Source organism: Thermothelomyces thermophilus, chromosome 1 (assembly GCF_000226095.1).
Source record: "Thermothelomyces thermophilus ATCC 42464 chromosome 1, complete sequence".
Classification (NCBI taxonomy): domain Eukaryota; kingdom Fungi; phylum Ascomycota; class Sordariomycetes; order Sordariales; family Chaetomiaceae; genus Thermothelomyces; species Thermothelomyces thermophilus.
Genome location: NC_016472.1, coordinates 657,199 through 682,486, shown reverse-complemented (window position 1 = coordinate 682,486; position 25,288 = coordinate 657,199). Strand labels below are relative to the sequence as shown.

The 25,288-nt window shown below is 58.9% G+C and overlaps 9 protein-coding genes and 1 non-coding gene across 10 annotated transcripts; 5 read left to right on the top strand and 5 right to left on the bottom strand.

Moving 5' to 3' along the window:
- Positions 1–1,106: 1,106 nt before the first annotated feature.
- On the top strand, positions 1,107–1,845 carry MYCTH_2122038 (uncharacterized protein; the record flags this gene model as incomplete). The annotated part of the gene is made up of 2 exons (XM_003658397.1): positions 1,107–1,336; positions 1,428–1,845. 2 exons carry the CDS (start codon positions 1,107–1,109, stop codon positions 1,843–1,845), a joined length of 648 nt encoding a protein of 215 aa, XP_003658445.1.
- Positions 1,846–2,310: 465 nt separating this feature from the next.
- On the bottom strand, positions 2,311–4,244 carry MYCTH_2294220 (uncharacterized protein). The gene is made up of 2 exons (XM_003658396.1): positions 3,165–4,244; positions 2,311–3,111 (listed from the first exon to the last, which is right to left on the bottom strand). Exons 1-2 carry the CDS (start codon positions 4,100–4,102, stop codon positions 2,436–2,438), a joined length of 1,614 nt encoding a protein of 537 aa, XP_003658444.1. The 5' UTR covers positions 4,103–4,244; the 3' UTR covers positions 2,311–2,435.
- A 125-nt stretch (positions 4,245–4,369) lies between these two features.
- On the top strand, positions 4,370–5,606 carry MYCTH_2294218 (uncharacterized protein). Its single transcript, XM_003658395.1, has one exon. The coding sequence runs from the start codon at positions 4,555–4,557 to the stop codon at positions 5,245–5,247; it is 693 nt and encodes a 230-aa protein (XP_003658443.1). The 5' UTR covers positions 4,370–4,554; the 3' UTR covers positions 5,248–5,606.
- A 136-nt stretch (positions 5,607–5,742) lies between these two features.
- On the top strand, positions 5,743–7,425 carry MYCTH_2131445 (uncharacterized protein; the record flags this gene model as incomplete). The annotated part of the gene is made up of 2 exons (XM_003658394.1): positions 5,743–6,620; positions 6,652–7,425. The coding sequence occupies 2 exons, from the start codon at positions 5,743–5,745 to the stop codon at positions 7,328–7,330; spliced, it is 1,557 nt and encodes a 518-aa protein (XP_003658442.1). The 3' UTR covers positions 7,331–7,425.
- Positions 7,426–7,839: 414 nt separating this feature from the next.
- Positions 7,840–8,921, bottom strand: MYCTH_2294216 (uncharacterized protein). The gene has a single exon (XM_003658393.1). It carries the CDS (start codon positions 8,691–8,693, stop codon positions 8,091–8,093), a length of 603 nt encoding a protein of 200 aa, XP_003658441.1. The 5' UTR covers positions 8,694–8,921; the 3' UTR covers positions 7,840–8,090.
- A 14-nt stretch (positions 8,922–8,935) lies between these two features.
- On the top strand, positions 8,936–9,894 carry MYCTH_2294215 (uncharacterized protein). The gene is made up of 5 exons (XM_003658392.1): positions 8,936–9,159; positions 9,228–9,244; positions 9,307–9,372; positions 9,438–9,486; positions 9,546–9,894. The coding sequence occupies exons 1-5, from the start codon at positions 9,157–9,159 to the stop codon at positions 9,597–9,599; spliced, it is 189 nt and encodes a 62-aa protein (XP_003658440.1). The 5' UTR covers positions 8,936–9,156; the 3' UTR covers positions 9,600–9,894.
- Positions 9,895–10,394: 500 nt separating this feature from the next.
- MYCTH_2294213 (uncharacterized protein) lies at positions 10,395–17,268 on the top strand. The gene is made up of 2 exons (XM_003658391.1): positions 10,395–16,774; positions 16,869–17,268. Exons 1-2 carry the CDS (start codon positions 10,623–10,625, stop codon positions 17,134–17,136), a joined length of 6,420 nt encoding a protein of 2,139 aa, XP_003658439.1. The 5' UTR covers positions 10,395–10,622; the 3' UTR covers positions 17,137–17,268.
- A 330-nt stretch (positions 17,269–17,598) lies between these two features.
- Positions 17,599–17,670, bottom strand: MYCTH_t1. Its single transcript has one exon. It is a non-coding gene; the product is annotated as a tRNA-Arg (tRNA).
- A 2,062-nt stretch (positions 17,671–19,732) lies between these two features.
- On the bottom strand, positions 19,733–21,641 carry MYCTH_61755 (uncharacterized protein; the record flags this gene model as incomplete). Its single annotated transcript, XM_003658390.1, has 4 exons — positions 20,908–21,641; positions 20,460–20,765; positions 20,002–20,342; positions 19,733–19,902 (listed from the first exon to the last, which is right to left on the bottom strand). Coding segments are annotated over exons 1-4 (1,254 nt in total), but the record flags the coding sequence as incomplete, so codon positions are not given.
- A 1,350-nt stretch (positions 21,642–22,991) lies between these two features.
- On the bottom strand, positions 22,992–25,063 carry MYCTH_2294210 (uncharacterized protein). The gene is made up of 4 exons (XM_003658389.1): positions 24,776–25,063; positions 24,247–24,714; positions 23,474–24,173; positions 22,992–23,395 (listed from the first exon to the last, which is right to left on the bottom strand). The coding sequence occupies exons 1-4, from the start codon at positions 24,863–24,865 to the stop codon at positions 23,190–23,192; spliced, it is 1,464 nt and encodes a 487-aa protein (XP_003658437.1). The 5' UTR covers positions 24,866–25,063; the 3' UTR covers positions 22,992–23,189.
- Positions 25,064–25,288: the final 225 nt, after the last annotated feature.

Here is a 25,288-nt window from a genome sequence, read left to right as displayed (position 1 = left end):
TGCTGTCGACCTCAAAACGTCCCAAACGGGCGCGGAATCTGGTGGTGGATTTCGTGCATCGGGTATGGGATGATCGCGCTGGTGCCCTTCCTCATGCAGCTTGATTTATCATGGAGGGTGCTGTTCTCGCTGACGTGAACATCTCGGCAGCTTGCATGCGCGCTGGCATGTTCCGACAACCGCCCTGTTGCCGGACTGCAAGACTTTGGAACGTGATACTGTCTAGGGTGGGTAGGCTACACAACGACGGGACCATGACGGGACAGCAGCGACGACGCCCAGTCCCGACTGTCTAGAAAACAGGTATTCCAACCCTTCCCCTCTTCTCAAGGGCATATATCGCTAGAGAGGCGGCCTCGTGGCTTGCAGAGGCTGAGGAATGTGCCTTGGGAGAGATGCGGAGTCCGTATGGCCGAACCGATGCGACCATCAGACTCTGATACCCTCTAGGTCCTCATGCGCATAGGGTGTGTGACGTGTTTAGGAGGTAGAATGAAGATGAGGCCTGGGAGAGTTGGCTATGAGGTTAGGGAAAAGAAGTCGAATAGGCTGGTTGAGAATTTATTATAAAGAGACTGTCTCGTTTTCCCGTATGTGTTACGAGAGAGAAGAAACAGAGAGTGTTAAATGAGTAAGCAAGAAAGGGGTTATATAGGGTTCCTGCTACAAGTTCTGTAGTACGCTAAATGCTTGTTCTAAAGCGGTATCCGTACTTTTACCTGACTCTCACTGGCGTTCGTTGTGTCGCGCTTTCCCTCTTGCTCTTTTCACTTTCCTTCGTCGTGTTGAGCTCCCAGGGCATCCCCGAACAAAACATCCTCCGCAAATTTCCTTGAAACCAATGCAGATACTAGAGACTTGGGAATACTAGGAAACACTACAGCCCGTTCGAGTCATCGGCAAAGCCTATCTACATAGTATTTCCTAACCAGTCAATGCCAAGACAGGCGCAGCTCGTTCAGTTATTCATTCCGACTTATAGAGTCTTAGCATCGTCAATTGTTCACATAAATGGGTTAAGACAATGAAGAGATGTAGCCCGTGTATCTCGTTGTTTGCGTTTTTCTCTACACTCCTTTCTTTCATCACGTCTCGACGCCGTCGCCATGCCGCCTAAACGCTCCAAGCCCCAACACCAAAAGAGCAAACGAATTCGAGTGGCCCGCCCCGAGACTGGCCCTCCGGCAGAATCCCAGTCCCCAACAGCCAAGAGCGAGGCAGACTCTCCAGTCTACTTTTGGCGCATATCAGATCCTGCGGGCTACCTTTCCCAATGGTACCCGTGCGCCTTCAGCGACGACAAGGACCCCTCCATCATCTACCCAACCGCTGAGCAGTAAATATTTCCCCCCTTCTCCCCGGCCCGTAACCCAAATTCGGAAGAACGTAAACACTCATTGAATATGCCCCGCCCCAAATAATAATAGCTACATGATGTACCAAAAAGCCGTCCTCTTCTCCGACTTGGACGTGGGCGCGGAGATCCTGGCCACCCCCGACCCGCGAGAGGTCAAGGCCCTGGGGCGGAAGGTATCCAACTTCTCGGACGCAGTGTGGAACGCGCGGCGCGAGGGGATTGTGCGCCGCGGCAACCTGCTCAAGTTCACGCGGCCCGTCGATCCCGAGGACGGATGGTGGATGGTGCACTTGGACGGCGAGGGCGGCGAGAGCGTCAGCATCCGGGAGCTGCTGCTCCGGACCGGGGACAGGGAGATCGTCGAGGCGAGCCCGCTGGACCGGATCTGGGGGATCGGGTTTAGCGCGGCCAAGGCGGAGAGCATGAGGAAGAGGTGGGGGCTGAATCTGCTGGGCAAGGCGTTGATGGCTGTTAGGGAAGAGTTGTGAGAGGAGGCGAAGGGACAGGAAGGGGAGCCGAAGAGCGGGAAAGGTAGTGACCAGAAAAAGGGTGAGTGAAGAGGAGTTGGTGGAGGCAGCAGGTCTGTTACGGGCATGAGAGTTGTGCCGAAGAGAGAGCGGAGGGTCGGTTTTGCTCTTGGTGTTGATCGGTAGACGGTATACCCAGGGTCATCTAGGATTGTGTTCGATTTGAGGGTATTATTATGCAATCGTTTCGAGTGCCACCTCCCTCCCTCGCATCCACTCTCACACCCACCACTCGCACCGTCAAGTATTGTACAAAGGAGGTCTGCTTTTTCATGACACGCCCGTATCCAACGGGCCCCCATTTTCCGCAGAGTGGTGTTGGTCCTAGAAATGCACCGAGACGCCTGCTCTCCCTAGCTCTATAACGACAAGTTTCCCTTCCCAAACTCCCGCAATCTCGGGCGGCAAGTCCCGGATGTCGTATGATACAGATTTGGTGACATAGAACACAGTGAAGGAGAATAGGTTGGCGCCTGAAGCAAAGAAGACGCTTCGAGGTATACCCCCGGGAGAAGACGCGCAGTGCGTCGGGTCGTGTTAATACAGGCCGTTTAGATGTAGTCGCGGCCGCTCTTCTGCATCTCGATCAATCGCCAACCCCTGGTCTCGGGATTGTTGACATCCTCGGCGATGCGGGTAATGCCGATGGCGTAGGTGACGAGCTGGACCTTGTCCTCCATGCCCGCTGCCAGCTGGTTCGTCTTCGCGTTACGGTAGACATGGACCTCCTGGGTCCTGCAGGTGACAATGAAGACAGGAATCTCGCCGGGGTCGAGCATGCGGGCGCGGAGGATGTCCACCCCCCGGATGTCGAGAATCTTGCCGTCGGACTTGAGGCCGGCTTGGAGGTACTGCTTGGTCAAAGCCTCGTACACGGAATACTGGGCTTCCGAGAGCCACAGCTTCAGCGTCTCCGTGTCGCCCTTAACGTAGGCATCCAGGACCTCGGGCAGGATGTACTCGCGGAGCTCTTGGAGGAACGGCTCGAGCTTGAAGGAGGGGTCCATGCTCCGAAGCTTCTTGATCACCATGGCCGTCTCGTTCTCGGCGAAGAAGCCCGCAACCTTGTCCGTGATGCTCCGTGCCGTCGAGATCAGAGGGTTGTCCGACTCTTGATAGATCGACTTCATGCCGAAGAGGCTCTGGACGAATTTGTTTTGGTCCCTAAATTCCCTCCAGGCCTCCTTCCATGCGGCATCCTTGTGAACCGTGAGGTTGGTTCCGGCACTGTAAAAGTAAGCATGTGCGATGCGAGGGCGAGGGATATCAAGGAGTCTCACTTGGGGTCCTCTTGGTAGACAGGGTTGTTCGCCCCGTTCTTCTTGTTCATCTGCTCCCGCAGCTCCCTCAGCCTCCTGCGCTCTTCCTTGTCGACCCAGCCACCGTACCGGGAGCTGCTCCCATCGTCAATGACATTCTTGACGTTCTTGTACGCCTCGGTCTCTCGGATCGGCTTGGTAGCCTTGTCCAGAACCTCGCCCGTCTTGCTCGCGCCTTTCCGCACGCCCTTCATGACGGGAGTCTCCCAGGTCCAACTGGCGCCCTTGCCGACGGCCCCGGCAGTTGTCTTGACCACCTTAGCAGCGGTGGACGTGACAGCGCCGGAGGTGGCCTCGTAGGCTTGCCGTGCCTTCCGGACGGATTCACTCTCGACGAATTCGTTCGCGGAGGACGCGAGGGCCTTGGTCGACTCATTCCACTCCTTGGACTGCTGGAACTCCTTTTGCATAGTGTCCAGGAACACTTGCCACGGAGTCTTGTCGCCATGGGGCGGCGGTGGCGGGAGGTCGTCTTTCTTCTCCTTTTTCTTACGCCCCGCCTCTTCCTCGCCCTCGCTCGCCTTCTCTTCTTTGGTATCTTCCTTGGTTTTCGAGTCCTTCGTCTGCTCGCCCTCTTTCGCTTCAGCTCGTGCCTTTCCCTCCTTGTCTGCGGGTTCTTGCTGCTTTAACCTGGCGGATACGTGGAAGGAGCGCGCGTCGGTTTGGGATGGACGGTCGAGCCGGATGGCGCTGGTGGGCAGCGCAGAACGCAGGAGCGGTTGACGCTGGATAAGGACGGATGCGGAGCATGTCGCGCTCTCGGAAACGCTGAGTGGCGCTCTCCGGGACGACGAAAGGAACCGGTAGTGCGAAGTTGGCGTGTAGCGGGAGCTCCGCAGGGCGGATGCCCTCAATGAGGCGCCCGGCGCAAACCTCTGAAATTGCCGCGCAGAGTTCATGATTCTGTACAAGCCGGATCGCCCTCGACGGAAGCGGCAGGCGTGGCAGAAGATGGGGGGAAGTGGATGATTGGGAGGGCCGGCGGCGCAAGAGCTGTGGTTGATAAGGTTTTTTGCCCGCGCGATGGCGGAGCCCGGTCCCCAGAATTCTTTTGCCCGTCAGAATCTTTGCCAAGAGCCCGGGAATTTCCCGGCATACGGAGTAATTGGTTACGCTTAATGGTGGGTCCTGGTTCTTCAGGTACACTAACGTTAGGTTGTGGCTCCCCCGGTATAGCGGCAGGTTCCGACCAAGCCCGCCAAAATTTCCAGCGACCTCCGTGCAGCAGCGGCTGATCTCGTCTCTGGCGTGTTTGAAGCGCGCACCTGAACCGACATCCCGTCTGACGGCAACAATTATCATCCCCCGACACAGGTGCGGTCGCTCAATTGACCATTGCCTTGGTGTGGAGATGAATCGGTTCACAGTAGGCCGCCTTTTGGCGCCGGATCTGGTCCGACCACTCTGCAGAATCATTTGCCCGGCAGCAACGACGACGACAAACACGACGGTCCCGCAATGGACCAGACTCTTCTCCCAGTCGCACGCTGCTAGGAACGTCTCCCCGACACCTCCCCAACAGCCGACACAGCAGCAAACACAGCAGCAAGGCGGAGCCGCGGCGATGAATCGGCTCGTGCAGCAAGTGATGAGGGGTACCCTACGGCCGGGGGAGCCAGGGCCGGAGTCACTCACCGACACGCTGGACGCCTCGGAAGAGGAGAACAACCCGGAGCCGTACCACTTCCACATCTACAGTCACAAGCACAACACACACGTCACGGTTACCAAGCCGAACCGGGACGCCATCATCTCGCTCTCGTGCGGCAACCTGGGATTCAGAAAGTCCGGGCGTAAGCACTACGATTCAGCATACCAGCTCGGCGCCTATGTGATAGACAAGATGCACCAGAAGGGGTTGGTGAAGTCGATCCACAAGCTGGAGGTGGTCCTGCGCGGATTCGGCCCTGGGAGAGAAGCGGTTGTCAAAGTGTTGATGGGGAACGAGGGTAGGCTGCTGCGGCCCAAGATCGTGCGCGTGTCGGACGCGACGAGACTTAAGTTTGGTGGTACGAGGAGCAAGAAGCCGAGAAGGTTGGGCTAAGTATATGTTCATTGTACTGTTTGAGGGTTTTTGGTGCTGGGGCGAGGCAATTGAGCGACGCCTGGTGGATATGGATCTGTCGACCGGACGAGCCGGTCCATGTATATCTGTATACTACTCGTAAAACAATCTTGTTTTTCCAACCAGCTGTCTCCCCAAGTACCCATCGTGGAAGTCGGCATGTAAATGCAGCAGCACCAATTTGGCCTATGTTGGGAGGTGTGAAAGCTGGCCTTTCAAAGTTAGGTGGACGCGATTTGGTCGGTCGGTGTTTCATTGCCCGAGTCACCGGCAAGGTCCGGTCTCCTGCCCCACTAAAAATTTCAGGCCTACAGTGCATACACTTCGCAGTAGACAGCGAAGGCGAGGGTGCCAATTCCACTGTTGCCAGAGCCGAACCTGTTGCGAGATAAGGCACAATTCGACCATCCAACATTGGCGGCAGGCCTGCCATTCACTTTGACAACAGCGCAACGCCATTTTGGAACGACGACAATGTCGCAGAACACACAATTACCCGCTTCCCAGCCTCAATATCCGCTTCTATCGGTACTAAACCCGGCATCGGCAACACCACTACCCACAACCGCACAAACAGCAGCAGCAACAACAACGACAACAACAACACCCACATCACCATCAGCGCCCAATACCCCGCCAGTTCCCTCCGTTCTCGGTCTCGATGCCCTCTTCAACAACCCCGTCTTCGCCGGAGGCATCGGCCTAGCCGGCCTGGGCGCGGCCGCCGCGTTTGGCCGGCGGGCTCTCATCTCGGGCGCCGCCCTCCTCCGCCGCCAGCTCCTCGTCAACATCGAGATTAGCAAGCGTGATCCTTCCTATAACTGGGTCCTGGCCTGGCTCGCCCAGCCGCGCGACAACAGCGGCTTCCTGGCGCAACGCCTGACCCGCCTGCGCAACCTCTCGGTCACGACGAGCACCAGGTCGCTTAGCCCGCGCGGGGTGCCCGACGAGTCCGGCGGCGGCGGCGGCGGCGGCGGCAAGATCCACGCCGACTTCCGCGTGCAGCCGGGCTTCGGCCGGCACATTGTGCGCCACGCCCCGGGCGTCTACATCGCGGTGAACCGGGAGAAGGCCGGGACGGCGACGACGGCGACGGGCGAGCCGCACGAGACGCTGACGCTGACGCTGCTGTGGAGGCACCGGCACGTGCTGGCCGACGTGTTCACGCAGGCGCACGCCCTGGCCCAGAGCTTCCAGCAGGGCAAGACGGTCGTCTACACGGCCCGCAAGATGGAGTGGGCCGTGCTCGGCAAGCCCAGGCTCAAGCGGCCGCTGGGTAGCGTCATCCTGGACGAGGGCGTCAAGGAGCGGCTGGTCGACGACGTCAAGGAGTTCCTCGGGGCGCAGCAGTGGTACACGGACCGCGGGGTGCCCGTACCGGAGGGGCTACCTGCTCTACGGCCCGCCCGGCACGGGCAAGACGTCCTTCATCCAAGCCCTGGCCGGCGAGCTGGACTACAGCGTCGCCATGATCAACCTGAGCGAGATCGGCATGACGGACGACCTGCTGGCCCAGCTGCTGACGCAGCTGCCCGAGAAGAGCATCTTGGTTCTGGAGGATGTGGACGCGGCCATGGTGAACCGCCGGCAGCGCGACCCCGACGGGTACAGCGGGCGCACTGTGACGGCCTCGGGCTTGCTCAACGCCCTGGATGGCCTGGCCGCCGGCGAGGACCGGATCGCTTTCCTCACGACCAACCACATCGACAGGCTGGATCCCGCCCTGATCCGCCCGGGCCGCGTCGACGTTATGGTGCGCATCGGCGAGGCCACCCGGTACCAGGCGGCCCAGATGTGGGATCGCTACTACGGCGACATCGACAAGGACCACTCGGGCCGGGAGCGTTTCCTCAAGAGGTTGGACGAGCTGGGCTTGTTTGGCGGCGACAGCCAGAACCCAGACGTGCCCAAGAGGCACACCTCTACCGCCGCCATCCAGGGCCTCTTCCAGTTCAACAAGGGCGACATGGAAGGCGCCATCAACATGGCCGAGGGCCTCATTCCACGGACGTTTGAGCCTGACCATTCGGCCTCCGAAGGGTCGATCAAGGCCCCGGCATGAGGCCGAAAGAGTTCTTGTATACTAATGTAAAACTACGCTGTACTATCTTTTCTGGATATATGTACCTAGAATGTTGATACCCCCCCCCCTTCCCCAATCCCTCCCCGGCCCAAGTATCGCGGAATACTCGGGTCTCTCTAACGGGTTGGGTGGTTCTTGCGGCTGGGCAGCCGTCCCATGCCACACGGCCCTAACGAAAACCACAAGGCGATGCTGTGAAGAAGCACGGGCCTGACGGCACCATAGGGTTGTTCGACTGATCGCGGACATCAATGTGTATATATATGTGTACAGCGAAGTCAAAACGTCGCGTCATATGCGCAAGAGCAGAAGCTCCATTAGTATACTGCCCCTCCTGCTCCCCTGCCATTTCGCGCACGAACTGCGGCTTCTCTCCTCGGATGTCCCAGTCCGCTGACCAAAGCCTGTGTTGATCCCGTATGCCTGATGCGATGGGAGCCATGCTCGGCCCCTCCGGTCAAAAGGCGTGCAGAGCCCCCCCCCCCCCCCCCGGCCTCCCCAACTTGCCGTCTACCGCAACTTGCGCCGGGAGAACCTGATCATCTCGGCGCTTCTCTTCGCCTTTGCGAGTCCGACGACCTGGGCCCTGCTCTTTCAATAGGATGGGCCAAGGTACCAGGTCTAGGCAGGGCTAGCAGGTAACGGCCGTGACTCTCAAGGCGCGATTGAGAGGTGACCATGGACGAATATCCGGGAACAGGAGCCAAAACAATGTTGTTCCTCGTTGAGATTCATTCCCTCAGTCGGCGGCCTCCTTCGCCTCGGTGTCCGCCGCGGTATCTTCCGCCTTTTTCTTGGGTTCGCCATCGGCATCGAAACCAAGCGCGTCAAGTTCCCGGATAAGCTCATTGATCTTGATCACCTTGGCGATCTGCTCCGGCAGCAGCGACTGACCCGTCTCCTTCTTCTCCTTGAGTTCTTTTGCCTGTCTGAGCTTCTTTTTCAGATTCCGCACTTTCTTCTCCTTCTCAGCCTCCGGATCGACTTCCTCCTTCTTGGGCTCTGTTGCAGGGCTTGAATGCCCTTGGACTTCTTCAGCGGCCTTGGCCCTCTTCCGGGCCTCGCGCCGCTTGGCATTCTTGCTTGCTGCGGCAGAAGACGACTGCGCTGCCGGCTTGTCGTCTTTCAGGCCCTCTGCGCCGGGAACGGGCCCCTTGCCTCGGTTGCGGTAGGTCTCGGCGGCCTGGTTCCTGTAGACTTCGACATCTTCGGGCGGCCTGTAGCCCGGGCGGATCTTGATGGCTTTCCTGGTGCTACCGTCGGCTCTTTTGGATGCGGGAATGATCCGCTCGCCGCTCACCTCGTCGGTCACGATGCCCGACGCCGTCGGTCGTGTAGACATGACGATGCGGGGTCGGGATGTGCTAGAGAGCGCAATTGGGCGCGCAAAGCAAGAAGAGCCGTGTGCGTGTGTTGCAGGTAAGCTGAAATATGACCCGTCCTTTATTTGCGAGATCTGTAAACCACCAGTACTGCTAGACTTTAGCAGAGCGGGTCGAGCGAGTTGTCGTGATCCTTTCCTGGTAAGCTCCCAATTTCACACGCACGTTTTCGTTTCGACTCCAGAAGTCGGAGTTGGCGGGGCTGCCGAGAATCACACACCATGCCAAGCTTTTGGGCTCTTCGGTGAGCTCGGGCCAATCAGAAAGCCCCCGGATACTTCCGTGCGGTCTTTCCGGCTTCATTCAATGGTCCGTTTTTGCTCTCCCGTAGCGCAAACACTCAGGAACAGCTCACCATTTCGCACACGACCCCTAGTCCCAGCTCCCAACCCCAGGTCAATTGGGATCCTAAGCACCGTCAAAATGGTGAGTGCAAACCTATAACACGGCTTTCGCAAGCGACGACGAATTGACAACTGACGGCGCGTTCGCAGGCCAGCGCGATCTACAAGCAAGTCTCCCTCCGATAAACCGCCGCAGCCCACCGCGATCGAAGCTAACACTCGTCGTCAGCGCTCTCTTCCGGAGGAACTTCACCATGCTCGGCGTCGTCTTCGCCGGTGCCTTCGCCTTTCAGCTGTACGTGGCCACTTAGAACGGGAGCCGACTCAGGAAGGTTGTCAAGTACTAACCGTTTGTTGCAGTGGCTACGACGGCCTGATGAACAAGATCTGGGACAACCACAACCGTGGGGTACGAATTTTTTTCTCCTCCGCCCTTTCTCCGGCCCATATGCTGACAACATGGTACAGCGGCAATGGAAGGACATCCGGCACAAGTACATCGAGGGTGGGGATGACGAGTAAGCCGATCCGGGAGCCGAGCCGGGAACCGAACCCTGAAAACCATGAGAATCTTGCACCGTCGGCTAGGAGTTGTTAAGAGGACTTTGGCCGTGTACATTTGGTTTGTGGGAGGGCTGTAGAAAAATAGAAACTTTCCTTGCAAGACAAGAGGTTCTAGCTTGGTGCGATACGAGCGATTGGTGGGCCGACGCTTTGGGCCTCGGGAGGTCCTCCGAGGTCGTGGTATCTCCTCGAGTGAAGGAAGAACATTTGAAAGTACTTCCCGCTTTGCCTGCACAGTCGTCTTCAGATATGACCTAATGGTTGGGTTATGTGCTCAAGATTCGGCGTAAAACGGGACGGCTACCTGCCCATCTACTACCCCCATCTGGCCGCTGCCTTCAGTGTCTCTCACTTAAGACACCCAATAGTTGAAGGTCCGGCTCAAAGCTCGATGTTTGGGCGGCTGCATCGAGCTTCCTTATACCGCTGTGTTTCGAAGCAATGATGCGGTTGGCCGCTGCTTGTGAATCTCTTCTGCTGTGCAATGTGAACAAAACTATTGGGCCTCTACATAATTGGTTCATAATCTTCATCATATTTTTTTCCGGTTGCAACAGTAGCTTGTCAGTGCGACAAAGATGGTTCATCGAAGTTTCCTTAGGTTTGGGCCCCGGGCTGCTTAGGACGATTGAATGAATTTAGATGTTGAAATGCCCGCGTCTGCAATGGAAGACGCCACCTTAGGGTAGGTAGGTACCCGCTCGCTGACGCTGCTGACGCTCGCTCTTGCCGTACGCAAAGCCAAGCCCCACGGGACCTACCCACAGCAGCACCAACCAGGCGCCGCTATGCTAATCCCCCTCCTCCGCCATTCACTTTCGCTATCAGTTTCGATGCGCCCAACCAACAAACTCGACATCGATAACCCGATCGTCAAGCTCCCAACCCCAAACAAGCACGCGACAAATTCCCGGCGCCTAGCGGTGCTGTTTGCACACATGACGGCAACATAGCTCGTCTGGCCTGTCTTTGTCTACGACAATGGAGACGCCGATGTCGACACAAGAGCAGCAGCTCTGTCAGCTTCTGCTGGAGCTGCCCGCTCGCCACCGCTATCGGTACACTGACGAAGCCGCCCGCGAGCTGCTGACCGCACTTTTCTGGTGCATGGCTGGCGGCAAGTCCGAATACATGAACCTCTTCTTCCCGGCCGGCGGTCCTCTGAGAAACGGGACCCTCAAGCTGCGAGAAGCCCAGGGTGCGGTGGAGGGCGCCGAGTATACCGAAGCCGCCCGTGGCAAGGCGTGCGGTCACATCTTCAAGCAGGGCGAGGCCTCATATGCGTGCAGGACATGCAGTGCCGACGACACCTGTTGCCTCTGCAGCAGATGCTTCGACGCCACCGATCACACCGGCCACATGGTCAGGATCAGCATCTCGCCCGGCAACAGCGGGTGTTGCGACTGCGGGGACCCAGAAGCTTGGAACCGGCCCATGTTCTGTACCATACACTCGATGTGGGAGGGCGAGGGAAAGGGGAAAGGCAAGGAAGCCCCTGCGCTGCCGGAAGACCTGGTTGCCAACATTCGCATGACCATCGGCCGCGTCTTCGACTACCTTTGCGATGTCATCTCGTGCTCCCCCGAGCAGCTTCGCCAGACGAAGACGGTCGAGTCCATCGAGCAAGACGAGCGCATGTCGAGGCTGTCATCCACGTACTGCGGCGGTGACACCGAGTCGCCCGGGGAATATGCCGTGCTGCTGTGGAACGATGAGAAGCACACCATCACAGACGTCCAACACCAGGTGGCTCGCGCGTGCAGCACGACGATGGCGAACGGCTTGGCCAAGGCCTACGAGACAGACGGCATCGGCAGGAGCATCTTGATGTATGACAAGAGCATCGAGAAGCTCATCGAGGTTGCCAACACGCTCGAGAGGATCAGGGTGACCGTGACGATCCGCTCAGCGAGGGACACGTTCCGGGAAGAAATGTGCGGGACCATGATCGAATGGCTCAGAGACATCTCTGGCTGCTCCGTGGGCGAAGATAGCAACATCCTCAGACAGATTGTGTGCGAGGAGATGCTCAAGCCGTGGCGCAGAGGGAGCCCTGCAACACACGCCATCGTCGGCAAGGGCGGGATCGACGACGAGGAGTTGCTTGACCAGGAAGATCGGGAGGCACATGAAGATTTTTACATTCAGCAGGTTAGAATCCTAATGCAGGCACGCAGGGCCGCCCGGGCGGAGGCTGCAGCAGACGATGCCAGCGAGGACGACGAGGAGGAGGACGAGGAAGACGGGAGGCACACTCCTGGGAGCGACATGGAGGATGATGGTGAGGATGAGGAAGACGTAATGATGCTCGACTCCCGGGAAGATGGCGATGTGCCCATGCAGGACTGGCGGCAGGACACGGCATTGGAGGAAGATGAGGCTACGGTTGCCGGCTATCCGCCGCCTCCGCCGCCGCCGCCTCCGGCTGCTCGCCGCACCGCGCGCGAGCGCGAGCTCACTCCTTCCGACTCTGATACGGCGGAACCTCTCATCGCCCCTACTGTGTACGCAAAAGCCCATCTGGAGATCCCGAAGACCCCCGGCCAGCCAGGGGCACACACTTTGCCCCCGCCCAAGCCTGGCTCTTACTGGTTGGCTACGCCTCAGGGCTACGTAGAGCAGGAGAACATTCCGGTCGCCGAGGACCTCTTTGAGCGAGTGCGCCTTGACTGGATGATCCTCTTCGATCTCAGGATGTGGAAGAAAGTCCGCAATGATCTCCGGTCGCTCTACATCTCGACCGTGGTAACAATACCCGAGTTCAAGCGCGTCCTCGGTCTCCGTTTTGCCGGCCTGTATACCACACTGGCCCAGCTTTACCTTATCGGCGACCGCGAACCTGACCATTCCATCATCAACATCTCGCTTCAGATGCTGACCACGCCTTCCATCACGGCCGAGATTGTCGAGCGCGGCAACTTCCTCACCAGCTTGATGGCTATCCTGTACACATTTCTCACATCTCGCCAGGTGGGCCACCCGTGGGATGTCGCCTCGAATGCGGTACTGTCCTTCGACACCGGCTCGGTTACGAACCGGAGAATGTACCACTTCTTCCTCGACCTGAAGTATCTCTTCGGTTCTCCGCACGTCCAAGACCGTCTCAGGACGGAGGAGAGGTACATGATGCAATTCCTGGACCTCGTCAAGCTGCACCAGGGCATCTGCCCCAACGTGCGCGCGGTCGGCGAACACGTCGAGTACGAAGCGGACGGCTGGATAAGCGCTTCTCTCGTTACGCGCGAGATCAACAGGCTCTGCCGGCAGTTCGCCGAATCATTCCGCAACGTCAAGGAGCAAGACTCCCTCTACGTGTCGCGCGCGATCCGGCTCGCGGCCAAGACGGTCATTATCAACTCGATCGGAGCCGAGCGTGCCAGGTTCAGCCAATCCGAGATCAAGGACGAAGTCAGGTTCAAGACCCTCGACAACTTCGAGTTCGAGGCCCCCAGCCGAACTTTCCGAGTTGTCAAGTTCGTGGTTGAAGAAGAGCCGATCAGCTTCCATCACGCGCTCCATTACACCCTGTCGTGGCTGATTGAATGCGGCAAGAACATGCCCGTTGAGCAGCTCAGGGCGCTTCTTAGCTTCACGACGCAGGAGCTCATGATGAAGCCGCGCTCCATGGGCAAGAAGATGATGCCACGGCACGACTACGGCCCGGAGGACTACCTGATGGCCGCATTTGACTTCCCGCTCCGCGTGTGTGCCTGGCTCGCCCAGATGAAAGCCGGCATGTGGGTCAGGAACGGTCTAAGTCTGCGCCACCAAGCAGGCACTTACCGAGGGGTCGGCCAGAGGGATGTCTCGCATCAGCGCGACATCTTCTTGCTGCAGACAGCCCTCGTGGTCTGCGACCCCAGCCGCGTGCTTGCTTCTATCGTGGACCGCTTCGGCATGGAGAAGTGGGTTAAGGGCTTCTTTGAGCAAAAGTCCAAGGCTCAGGACGATATCCAGCACCTGGACGTCGTCGAGGACATGATTCACCTCCTCATCGTCCTCCTGAGCGATAGGACGCTGCTCATCCCCACCGATGATACTCAAGACCCGCCGCACATCGCCTCGATCCGCCGCGATATTACGCATGTCCTCTGCTTCAAGCCTCTGTCGTTCTCGGATATCTGTCTGAAGCTTCCAGACAAGTTCCAGGAGCAGGAAGACTTCCACAAGGTCCTGGACGAGATGACGACCTTCAAACCCCCCGAAGGCCTGACGGACGTCGGCACTTTCGAGCTTAAACCGGAGTACATTGAGGATGTCGACCCCTACATCGCCCATTACACCAAGAACCAGCGCGAGGAGGCCGAGCTGGCTTGGCGGAAGTGCGTCGCCAAAAAGACCGGCAAGTCGGTGGAAGACGTCGTCTACGAGCCTAGGCTACGGCCCATCACCTCGGGGGTGTTTGCTGGGCTGAGCGAGTTCACGAGGACGGGCATGTTCGCGCAGATCATCCATTACTCGCTGCTCTATACCCTTGTGTACCCTCGTTTGACCCCGCAGGTTCCATCAACGCGGGTTGAGACGTTCTTGCAGGTGGTGTTGCACTTGATCCTCATCGCGATTGCCGAAGACAATACAGAAGAAGAAGACCAGCCGCAGCCGTCGTTCGTCGCTACCGCGCTCACTCAGCAGGCGCTCAGCGTTGTTCCCGAAGCCCCGCAGGCCAGAACGATTGTGGCCTTGATGAACCTGATAGCTTCCAAGGATGAGTTCAAGGCGTGCCACCCGAGAGTGGCGACGATCCTTCGGAGAATGCAGCAGAAGAGGCCCAAAGCATTCGAGTCCACTTGCGAGCGACTCGGGCTTTCGGTAGACCGTATGGGCACGGCTTCGCCCGCGACCAACAGTGCTGATGAAGAGCGGGAGCGCAAGAAGAAGGCCGCTCTGGACCGGCAAGCGCGAGTCATGGCGCAGTTTCAGGCTCAGCAAAAGAGCTTCATGGAAAACCAGGGAGACATCAACTGGGGAGAGATGGACGACCTGGAGGACGACGACGTGCCACCCATGGAAGAGCATCGGGACTTTTGGAAGTACCCGTCGGGCACCTGTATCCTGTGCCAGGAGGACACGGACGAGCGCCGGTTGTACGGTACTTTCGCTTACTTCACCGAAAGCAACATCCTTCGTCAGACCGATTTCCAAGACCCGGACTTTGTCAGAGAGGCGTTCAATACGCCTGAAAACCTTGACAGATCTGCAGAGTCCATCCGGCCTTTCGGTGTTGCCAGCGAGAACCGGAAGAAAGTCCGCAAGGTAAACCAGCAAGGCCAGATATTCGAGACGGAGCGCCAGGTCATCGGCAAAGGGTTCCCTGCGAAGCTGTCTCGCCTTGGCCCGGTCTCGATCGGCTGCGGCCACATCATGCACTATCACTGCTTCGAGGCCTACTTTGAAGCTACCGTGAGGAGGCATAACCAGCAGATTGCGCGGCATGCTCCAGAGAAGATCAGCAGGCTGGAGTTTGTGTGTCCGCTGTGCAAAGCTCTCGGCAACGCGTTCCTGCCCATCATCTGGAAAGGCCAGGAGGAGTCGTATCCCGGGCCGTTGGTGCCGTCTACGCCGTTCTCGTCCTTCCTCGATTCCCAGCTCCACTCGGCGTACTACACGCTCGGAGCGGCACGGCCGCCAGATCGGATTCAGAACGAGTTCGCCGCGTACACCTCCCGACACCTGATCAACAGCCTCGCGGAAAAGTCGGCGCAGCTACTAGATGATGCCTGGGTCGACGTCGGTGCCCAGTCTATCTCAACGGGCACGCCATTCAGCGAGACGTTCTCCATGATGTCGGCCCCAGATCAAGGGGGCCGTGGGGCCAGTGCCGATGCCAACACGCCCATGAGGGAACTCGTCAATGTTTACCGCCGGCTCAGGGACACGCTGAGGAAGAACGGGATCGTGTCGCGCCATCAGTTTGAGCCTCCCGAACTGGGCGCCAATGAGCTGTACGGCAGCGACGTTCTAGCGCGGTCGGTAGGGTTCTCGATCTCGGCCGTCGAAATTCAGCAGCGCGGCGTAGAAGCCGAGTACGGCATGACGTTCCTCGAGAAGATTCCGGAGCAGGTCCTGACGCAGCTCCGCATCTTGAGCGAGACGGTGACGTCTTACATTGCTGTCGGGGGCTTGCGCGAGTCGGGGGAGAACAAGATCGACACGGAGTACCGCAGGGATAGCGAGCGGCAGCACTGCCAGCTCTTTATCGCGCAGTACCTGGGCGAGGAGACCGAACACACTCGGTTCCCGGCGAACAGTTATCCGCCGCTGCTCAGCCAGGATCCGTTCATCTTCCTGTGCGAATGCGTCTTTGGCGTCATCCCGGCGCAGGGGTTCGAGATTGCTCACATGGTCCGCCTGTGCTACCTGGCCGAGATCACCAAGGTGGCTTACCACCTGGCCCGCAACATGCCGGCGCCGCTCTGGTTCCAGTTCGTCACGCGGCGGGAGGAGATGGATCCCCCCACGGCCGCCTTTGTATCCTTCTGCGAGGCGCTTTACGAGATTGACGTCAAGTGCGCCTCGGAGCCGGTACCGACTGTCGACCGACCGGAGTGGGAGAACAAGGCGTTTGAGCAACCCGGTATCGACACGTGGGAGTCGTGGTACATCCTCCTGCGCAAATACGCGCTGACGTTCCTGCGCAAGTGCGTGATCCTCCTGCACGTCAAGTTCGGCGTCAACTTCAACAGCCGCGTGAGCCCCAACCCGGAGCAGCGCGAACTCGAGCGGCTCACCGAGGCCCTGCGCGTGCCGTCGCTGAACGAGATGCTGACGGCGCTCACACCGGCACTGGGCGTGGAGCACGGCTGGCCCGCCGACACGCCACGGCTGGTGGCCGGGTGGGTCAAGCACCAGGCAATGTGGCCGTACAGCGGGGATGACGAGCGGCTGCCGCAGTCGGCGGTGCTCAGCCATCCGGGCATCTTCGAGCTGGTCGGGCTGCCCAAGAACTACGATGCGCTCATCGAAGAGTGCACGCGGCGAAAGTGCCCGACAAAGGGCAAGGACTTGACCGAGCCGGCCATCTGCCTGTTCTGCGGCGAAATCTTCTGCAGCCAGGCCGTCTGCTGCGCCAGGGAAGACAGGATCGGGCCAGACAGAATCTCGCAGATTGGCGGAGCGCAGCAGCATATGCTCAGGTAAGTCACTTTTCCACTCTTAACTCTCATTTTTTTTTTTTTTGGTCCCCCCCCTCCGCCCGAATTGCGCTAATACAGGCTTGCGCGGTTTTAGGTGCCAGAAAAACATTGGTCTCTTCATCAACATCCGCAAGTGCTGCGTCTTCTACCTCTCGCGGCGGTCGGGCTCCTTCAGCAACGCGCCGTACATCGACAAGTACGGCGAGGTCGATAATGGGCTGCGCTACGGCCGCCAGTTGTTCCTGCACCAGAAGCGCTACGACTCGATGCTGAGGAACCTGTGGCTCAGCCACGGCATACCAAGCTTTATCGCGCGGAAGCTCGAGGCGGATATCAATACTGGTGGGTGGGAGACGATCTAGTCGGGTTCTCCTCGAGAGAGTGTGAGGCGAGAGTTTTTTGGGGGGGCAAGGGCAAGTGTGCCGGGAGAAGGGGTTTCTGCGATGCATTTGCATGATATCACGGTGCTGCTTACAGGATGATTAACGAATTATATGGTTGGCGGGCGTTATTTCTTTTCTTTCTCCTTGATTATCGAGTTGTAAAAAGCAAATGCAAAGCTACTCGTCTCGTGAAGAGTAGGCACAGAATGGGAAGATGATACACAGACGGGATTCTGTTTGTCGATGGCTGCTATTCAACCGTCCCTTCCAATCAGGTGTCCTCTAGTTGTCCATCACGGTTGCGCATGTACGAGTTGTTTGCATAAACGACTGAAACCAGAGCGGTTCAGAAGTTCTGGAGTAGACGGAGTTGGTAACACAGAGCAGTCGAAGGCGGGTAGAAAAGCACCATGCGCCAAAAGTGCTAGAGGGAAAAAGAAACGATCCACCCAGGGGTCGAACCTGGAACCTCCTGATTCGTAGTCAGACGCTCTGCCATTGAGCCAGCGGACCATTCAGGCTTTGCCTAATTGTTGAGGGACAGAGAGTGGTTTGCAGTTTAAGAACACTTTGCCATTTGTCCTCGGCGCATCCAGTAGTTGCCACTTTCGCACGGAAGTACGGAGTAGTTTCTCACCCGTTCAGGTCGAGTTCCTTGTGTCGGTGTGCCTCGTGTCAAAGGGCGTAGAGATGAATTTGATTTCTCGGTTTTTAATTCTCCCATCGAAGAACATATTCGATGCTCCAATTGATACAGCAGAAACGAAAGGAGCTACTTCGGCTGTTTCCGAGTAATGGTAACCGCTGCTGTAGTAAGTGGTTGCAATCTCATAATAATGTTGTGGGAATGAGGAAACACAATCGGTCAGAGGGATTCTAGAGATTTGCCCAGATTCAACTTTAAGGTCTTCTCAATTGTAGAACAGAAAATAATAAAATTGTGCCACTTAAACATACGCCATCAGATGAAAAAAAAAAATTGAACCAGCCACTGGGCGCCTGCAGTTCATCAAGAGGTCAGTAGTAGAACGCATGCATCCTGGGATGGCAAACAACACCGAGGTTCAAGAAGGAGCTCGTTGCCAATTACACGGCTTTGAACCCGCTGGTCTCAGATGCTAATGCTCTCTATTGCTACTTGACTCGGTACCCTATAGCTAATTACTCAACTCTATCTATACTCACCTCCGTCTCTTCCTCAACAAGTCACAGAAGTAAAAGAGAAGGAAAGAAAGAGGAGGATTGGCCCAGTTGTATCCGCGGCTTGGCCTCCCCTCTACTCTCCTCTCCCGGCCTCCCGCCCTATTCAACGCAAACTCCACGGACCGCTATACATGGCCCGCACCACCGCAGCGTCAACACCCCACCCCTGAAATCTCTCGCCCTGCTTCTGCCCATCTGGACTGGCCGCTACGCGCTCCTCTTCCAGCCCGGGAGCATCCGAAGGATCACCGGCACGCTCCCCAGAAGCAGCAGCAGCAGCAGCAGCAACCACAGCTACATTTTCGTCGTCGTCATTATCATCACCCGGACCACCGTCACCATCACCATCGCCCGCCACTCTTCCCCGGGTCTCACCATCAACGACGACATCGTCGTTGCTGTCGTTATCGTCGTCGTCGTCGTCGTCGTCGTCACCGCTGCTCCTCATCCGGGTCCACTCGTACCCCAGAAACGCCGTTCGCCTCCGCACCTCCATCGCCACCGTCTTGGTCGCCTTGTCCCGGAGCAACCGGTCCCGGGGCCGCTTGCGCTCCTTCCCGCGGCGCCGCTTATCTCCATCCCCATCTTCATCCAAACCGCCACCCGCATTGACGGCGACGGCGGCGGTGGCGGCGGCAGGAGGCGCGGCGAACCGCCTTACAAATTCGCGCAGGCATGCCCGCTCCGCCTCGCTCGGTGCGCCATCGCCGGGGGGAAACCGGGCCAGCCACGCCTCCAGGAGGCCCAGCTTCTCCTCGACGATACCAACGACGCCGCCGTCGCGCGGTGACGGTGATGGTGGTGTTGCCTGCCCTGGCGCGGCGAGGACCGCGAGGGCCAGTGTCTGGAGGGGATACCGCAGCGGGCGCAGGAAGGCGAGCTGTTCTTGCGAGGGCGACAGCGACGTCGTCGGGCAGGTGCCGGCCGTATGGGCCGTGGTGCTCAAGGCAGGGGAGATGTGGAAGAGCGCGGTGGTGACGGGGGACTCCAGGGATGGGAGGAACAAGAGGGAGAACGGCTCATGAGCGGTGCTGGTGGTTCCGGTCGCGGGATTGGTCAAGTACCCGTCGTCGAGGTGTACGTGAGGGGGCACTTGTGGTTGTTGCTGTTGTTGCTGTTGCTGTTGTTGCTGTTGCTGTTGTTGCTGTTGCTGCTTCTGCTGCTGCGCGAGGATAGTCGAGGCCTGGTAGCCTGTGGTAGCCGGGGACCAACTTTTCGGTTCCAAAGGGGGAGACATAGGAGGAGAGCATGCCGGCGAGGGGTAAAACGCCTCTCGCGGGGCTCGCTCGGCCGCGCCGTCTTTTGTGTCTTGCACTTGACCCCCGCCGTCTGCCTCTAGCTCGCTCTCGCTCCCGTCGCTGACCGATCCGCCGTCCTCGAAATAGTGCGTGTCGTCGACGGAGCGGAGCTGCGGGACCAGCGGCGGTTCCAGCTCGTGGAGGCGCTCCCAGGGTATGTGGCGGAACCACTTGTGCGCCTTGATGTCCTCGGCGTCGTAGGGAAACACGTAGCGGCCGGCCAAGTCGCGCATCTTGGAGCCGCCTGCGGCCCCGGGAGACGAGGTGGCAGAAGAGGAGGAGGAGGAGGACGACGACGACGCCATCATGAAGTCCCTCATGCGGTAGCGCTCCGAGCAGAGACGATACTCCTTGTCTGTAATCAGCGAGAGCATCAGGTGCTGGCACCGGCGGGACACGGTCGGGCGCGGCGGGAAGCCGAACGTCTCGTGGTGCCGCAAGATGTTCTCCTTGGTCTGCTGTCTGCCCGCCTCGGACAGGAACGGGGTATGGCCGTAGATGCACTCAAAGAGGATGATGCCGACGCTCCACCAGTCGCACCTCGCGTCGTATCTCCTCCCCTCGATCACCTCGGGCGCCATGTACTGGCTGGTGCCCACGACGCTCCGGGCCGAGTGCCGGGTCCCACAGCGGTTGCGCCAATTCAGCAGCGGCTCGCCGTCATACAGGTCCTTCTTGTCGTGCCTCTCGAGGGACGCGTCGATGCCGCTGGCCCACCTCCTGTCTTCGAGGCCGCGGGCCCCGTCCCTGTCCTCGCCGTCGCCGTCGACCCTGATGCCTAACTTCTTGACCAGGCTCTACCGGTGGCTGTTGTAGTAGGTCGTGTCGTGCGACCAGTGGCCGTCGAACGCGAGGCCGAAATCGCTGATCTTGAGGTGGCCCGAGGCCGAGATGAGGAAGTTGTCGGGCTTGATGTCGCGGTGGATGCACTTGAGCGAGTGCGCAGCCTCGACGCAGAGGACAATCTCGGCAACATAGAAGCGCGCCACCGACTCGTGCAGCACGTTCTCCCGGATCAGGAGGCTCAGGAAGTCACCGCCGGGCATGTACTCCATCACCAAGTACAGGTTCGAGAGGTCCTGAAAGCTGGCCACCAGGGGCACGATCCTAAGCTTGACCGTCAGCGATCAACCATCACATCACGCCAATCTTATAGCCATAACCCCTTTGAGAAGAAACACCCAGGGGCCGTGACAAATCAGCCCAATCAATCCATCAAGCAAAGATCAGAGAGGCATGAACCTACCACCTCGACCCCTCGCTCGCCACCAAGAGATCCCTCTCGGCCCTCAAGTGGCCCTCCTGGTTCGTCTTCAACATCTTGCTCTTCCTGATCACCTTCATCGCGTACACCCTCCCTTCCCGCCCGCGCTCCCTCACCAGCTTCACCACCCCGAAGCTTCCCTTCCCCAGCACCTTGACCGTCTCGTAACGTCCCGCCGCGACGGCGAGACCGCCGCTACCGAGGAGCCTGATCGCCCCGGCCTTCATGGCCCGGACCTCTCTCAGATGCTCGGCCTCCCTCCGACAGAACCGCGCCCGGGCCTCCGCCGCCGCTCGCGCCTCTGTCCCCTTATTACCACCACTACCTCTAGTACTACTCCTGGGACTGCCCTCCGACTGCTGCTGCTCGCGGAGCTCGCGCGCGCGGTTGAACAGCTCCGTCTCCAGCATCTGCCGCCGCATCTGCCTGGGCGACGGGCCCGACGCGAGCAGCGTGTTGAAGTGCGTCTCGAGGAAGATCTTGGCGGCCGCCGCGCGCTCTGCGGTGGCGACGCCCGGCTGGGGCAGCGGCGGCAGCGGCGGCGGTGGCGGGGTCCGGCCGCGGGCCCGAAAACGACGACGATGGGGTTGATGATGGTGGCCCGGGGGCGGGAGGGACGGCGGTACTTCATGGATCGGGTCGAGGAGGTTGCAAACCGACCTGTTGTTGTTATTGTTGTTGCATGACGTGTTTGGGGGGGACGACGGCGGAGTTCCGCTGGTGGTCTGCCTCCACGACGGGTGTGGGCTGTGGCGGGCTGCGGTGGTCCTTGAGCTGCTCGGGGTCGTTGGGAGGCGTGCGGCTCGCCCGTCGCCGCCTAACGTGTTGGGGTCTCTGTCTCTGAACATGGGTCGTGGCGAGGTCTTGTCCGTCGAGGGGTGGGAGCCGCTGCTGCTCAGCGCGCTGATCTTGCCGGAGTTTGTGTTAGACGCGGAGGTGCCGACAGCGACTCCGGACGACCCTGAGACTGACGCCGGCGACATCTCGGCCTCCTGGAACGTCTCCTTCAGCAGCGGTCGGCTCTGGGGAGATGCCCTGCGGACAACGGTCTGCTCCGGGGGAGGGCGGATGATGGCGTTTGACATCTTGTGGAGACCCGAGATGAGGGTCGACTTCGTACTCTGTCCTTCCGAGGACGTGACGGACTGCTCCCCTGCGTTTGATTGCTCGAAGGCTAAAAGAAAAAAAAAGAAAAAAAGAGAAAAAGCTGGGTCAACATAAAGGTAGCCGAGTCGGTTGGGAGACATGCACCTACAGTCGTTATTGGTCAAGGACTTGAGGGCCGTGAACACTTTGACCTTCTGCCGCCGGAGTCTGGCAGACAGCGCGGAGCGGTGGGTGGTCGGCGGAGGATAGCTGCTGCTAGAGAAGGGGTTTGGCGTCTGATCAAGCCCCGGAGAGGAGTCGGCCGTATAACCAAAGTATTGGACAAGATGCTCGTTCATGTCGATTCATCCGGTCCGCGTAAAAAGGCGAGGCCGTAATAGTTACTGCTGCTGTGGCCGTGGTATATGCTGCGTATGGCTAGACTCGTAAAAGTTGGAGCAAGTCAGGGACTGCAACCGGGATTGGAGAGGCTTCCAGCGCTAAGCGATGAAAAGTCGGTCGGGGAGGCGAATACTTGGAGCTGCGTGGGAGCCATTCTCAGAAAGTCCCTTCCTACTGTCCCTCTTACCTTGTGGGAAAACGTGGACTCCGGGGTTGCCGGAAGAACGACATACAGGGCAGGAATGACCCGGTCAGCAGTGACTCGGCGGGAGGCCCACCAAAACGGAAGAACAACAGATAACGAACGTAACGCTGAGCAGGACCCGAGTGCCAAAGTAGCTGAATGTATCCTCGAACTGCCGAGATATCATTGGCGCCTATAAACGAACAAAGGAAACACAGGATACAGAGAGAGAAACAGAAAATTCTCGTCCAGAAGAACTTTTTCAGTTCGCCGACCCAGATGCAATGTTAGATAGCCATCGTCATCCCGCCAAATCGTTCGTCTGCTCCCCATAGAGCAGGGGATCCTCGCAGACCGAGCAAGATCGGAGGTCTCCACGGTGTTGTGTGCATTTCCCGCTGCCAGCACAGCAGAGCAAAGGAAATCAAGCGCCCAGCTCTCGAGGCGCCAGCGAGGGGAAGAGGGAAAGAAGGAGACTCCCCTCCTCATAGAGTACACGGAACCCACACCGACCGACGCCGCGCGCCGGGTACCAAGCAAGAGGTGGCTAATCGGGTCTAGCCCGTGGCAAAGGGCCCTCAAGGCAACCGGTTGTTTACTTGATCTCGAGCAGCTTGACGTCGAAGATGAGGGTGCTGTTGGGCGGGATGCCGGGGAGGGCCCGGCTGCCGTAGGCGAGGTGAGGAGGAATGGTCAGGCGGCGCTCACCACCAATGGCCATGCCTTGGATGCCGATATCCCAGCCCTTGATGACCTCGCCCTTGCCGACCTTAAAGGTAAAGGGCGCGCCCTTCTTGTTGGCTAAATCACGGCGGGTCAGCTTGAACTTGTCTCCGGAAAAAAAAAGAAACAAGGCCCTTCTCCTTCATGGAAACTTACCATCAAACACCTTGCCGTTCTGGAGCTTGCCAATGTACCGCATGCCCACCTTGTCGCCGTTCTTGACCGTCCGGCCTGTACCGATCTTGCGGTCGTCGATGGTGACGCCCTGGACAACCTTCACGCCGAGGCCCTTCTTGTCGCCCTTGTTCTCGGCCTTGTCACCCTTGCCCTCGGCCCTGTCCTTAGCGGGGCCGGTTGGGCCCTGCTCCAGCTCCTTGGCGAACTGGACCTTCTTGTCGCCCTTAGCGGCCGGCGAATCCTTGGCCTTGGACTCGGCAGCGACAGCCTCGCCCTGGTTGTTCTTGAGCTTCTTCTGCTGCTTCTTGCTGAGCTTCTTCTCGTCCTTGGCCATCATGTCGTCGAGGCCATCGGCCTCCTCCTCGGCGGCCCGCTTCTTGCCCTTCTTGGCCTCGACCAGCTTGGGCGCCTCCTCCTCATCGGTGTCGACCTCCTCGACGCGGGCCGCGCCATCGATGTGGTCGAGCTCGTCGCTCATCTCGTCCGAGTCCTCGTCCTCGATGCCGGGAGGGAGGTCGTACTCGTCATCCGAATACTCCTCATCGTCCTCCTCGTCGTCCTCCTCTTCGTTCTCGGGAACGACGTAGTTGCCGGTCAGGTACACAGTGTGGGTACCCTTGACGCTGAAGAAGATCTTCTCGCCCTCGCCAACCGTGATGTCGATAGGCTGCTGGTAGGTCTGCGATGGGATGTTAGTCCGCCTGATACCGCTGCGGCCAGAAGCGTCTCGACCAAGGGGACTATGTACATACCCGCTCGGTATCGAGGGTGCACACGACGTACTCCTCCAGGTTGAGGTCCTCGCCGTCGTCCTCCTCGTCGTCGCTCTGCTCCTCGTCCTCGTCGCTAGCCTTGCCCTTGCCCTTGTTCTTGTTCTTGTTCTTGACGCCGTTGGGCTTGGAGTCGGCATCCTCCATCTCGTCGTCCGAGTCCTCCTTGGTGGCCTCGAGGAGCTTCTTGATGGCGGCGTCGCGGCGCGCCTTCTTGGACTTGGACGGGTCGCTGGGACCGCCGTTGGCCTCCTCGTCATCCTCATCCGACTCGTCATCTTCGTCATCCTTGCCGAGAAGCGAGTCCAGGTAGTCACCACCCTCCTCGTCGTTCTCGTCGACGTTCGCCTTGTGGATCTTCAGGGTCGAGCGAGGGACGGAGGGAACATTGCCCTGGTCGTCAGTCTCGGGCGCGGCCGTGGGGTCAATGGCCGCCATGGTGATGCGGATCTGGGCGCGACTGTCAGCATGTCCGTAGCTAGATGAATCTGAAACTGAGGAGTGAGCGTACCGTCGCCGGAAACTCAATCTCGGCGGGGACCATGACCCCCCCCGGAGGAACCTCGAGGCCGTACACGGCGACAGGCAGAAGCGGCGACATCTCGAGTGCGGCTTAAAGATTGACCTCTGCTAAAAAAAAAAAAAAAAAGGTACAAAATGGAATTCCGAGAGGACAGATGGAGGACTCGGGTGATTTAATGGTATGCGGCTGCAGAGGGCGCGGGAGGATGTTCAGGAAGAGCGAGGGAAGCCGAGACGACCAAAAAATCGGTTTCTGCAGAATTTCTTTTGCCTGGCCGAGATCGAGAAATCCAAAAAAATTTAGAGCCGCCCCCACAGTTCCTGGGCTGATAAGCATTATCGCCCCATCGGCTCCCCGGCCAACGAGCCCGAGCCCCGCATGGAGCCCTTACCGCCTGCCGCCCTCGGTTTAGCGGTGCTTAACCATGTTTTGCCCTCGAGGAAGTTGTAGTGTATTGGATTGTTTTGACTGCCCTGTCCTAAACCCTCAGCAAATTGTACC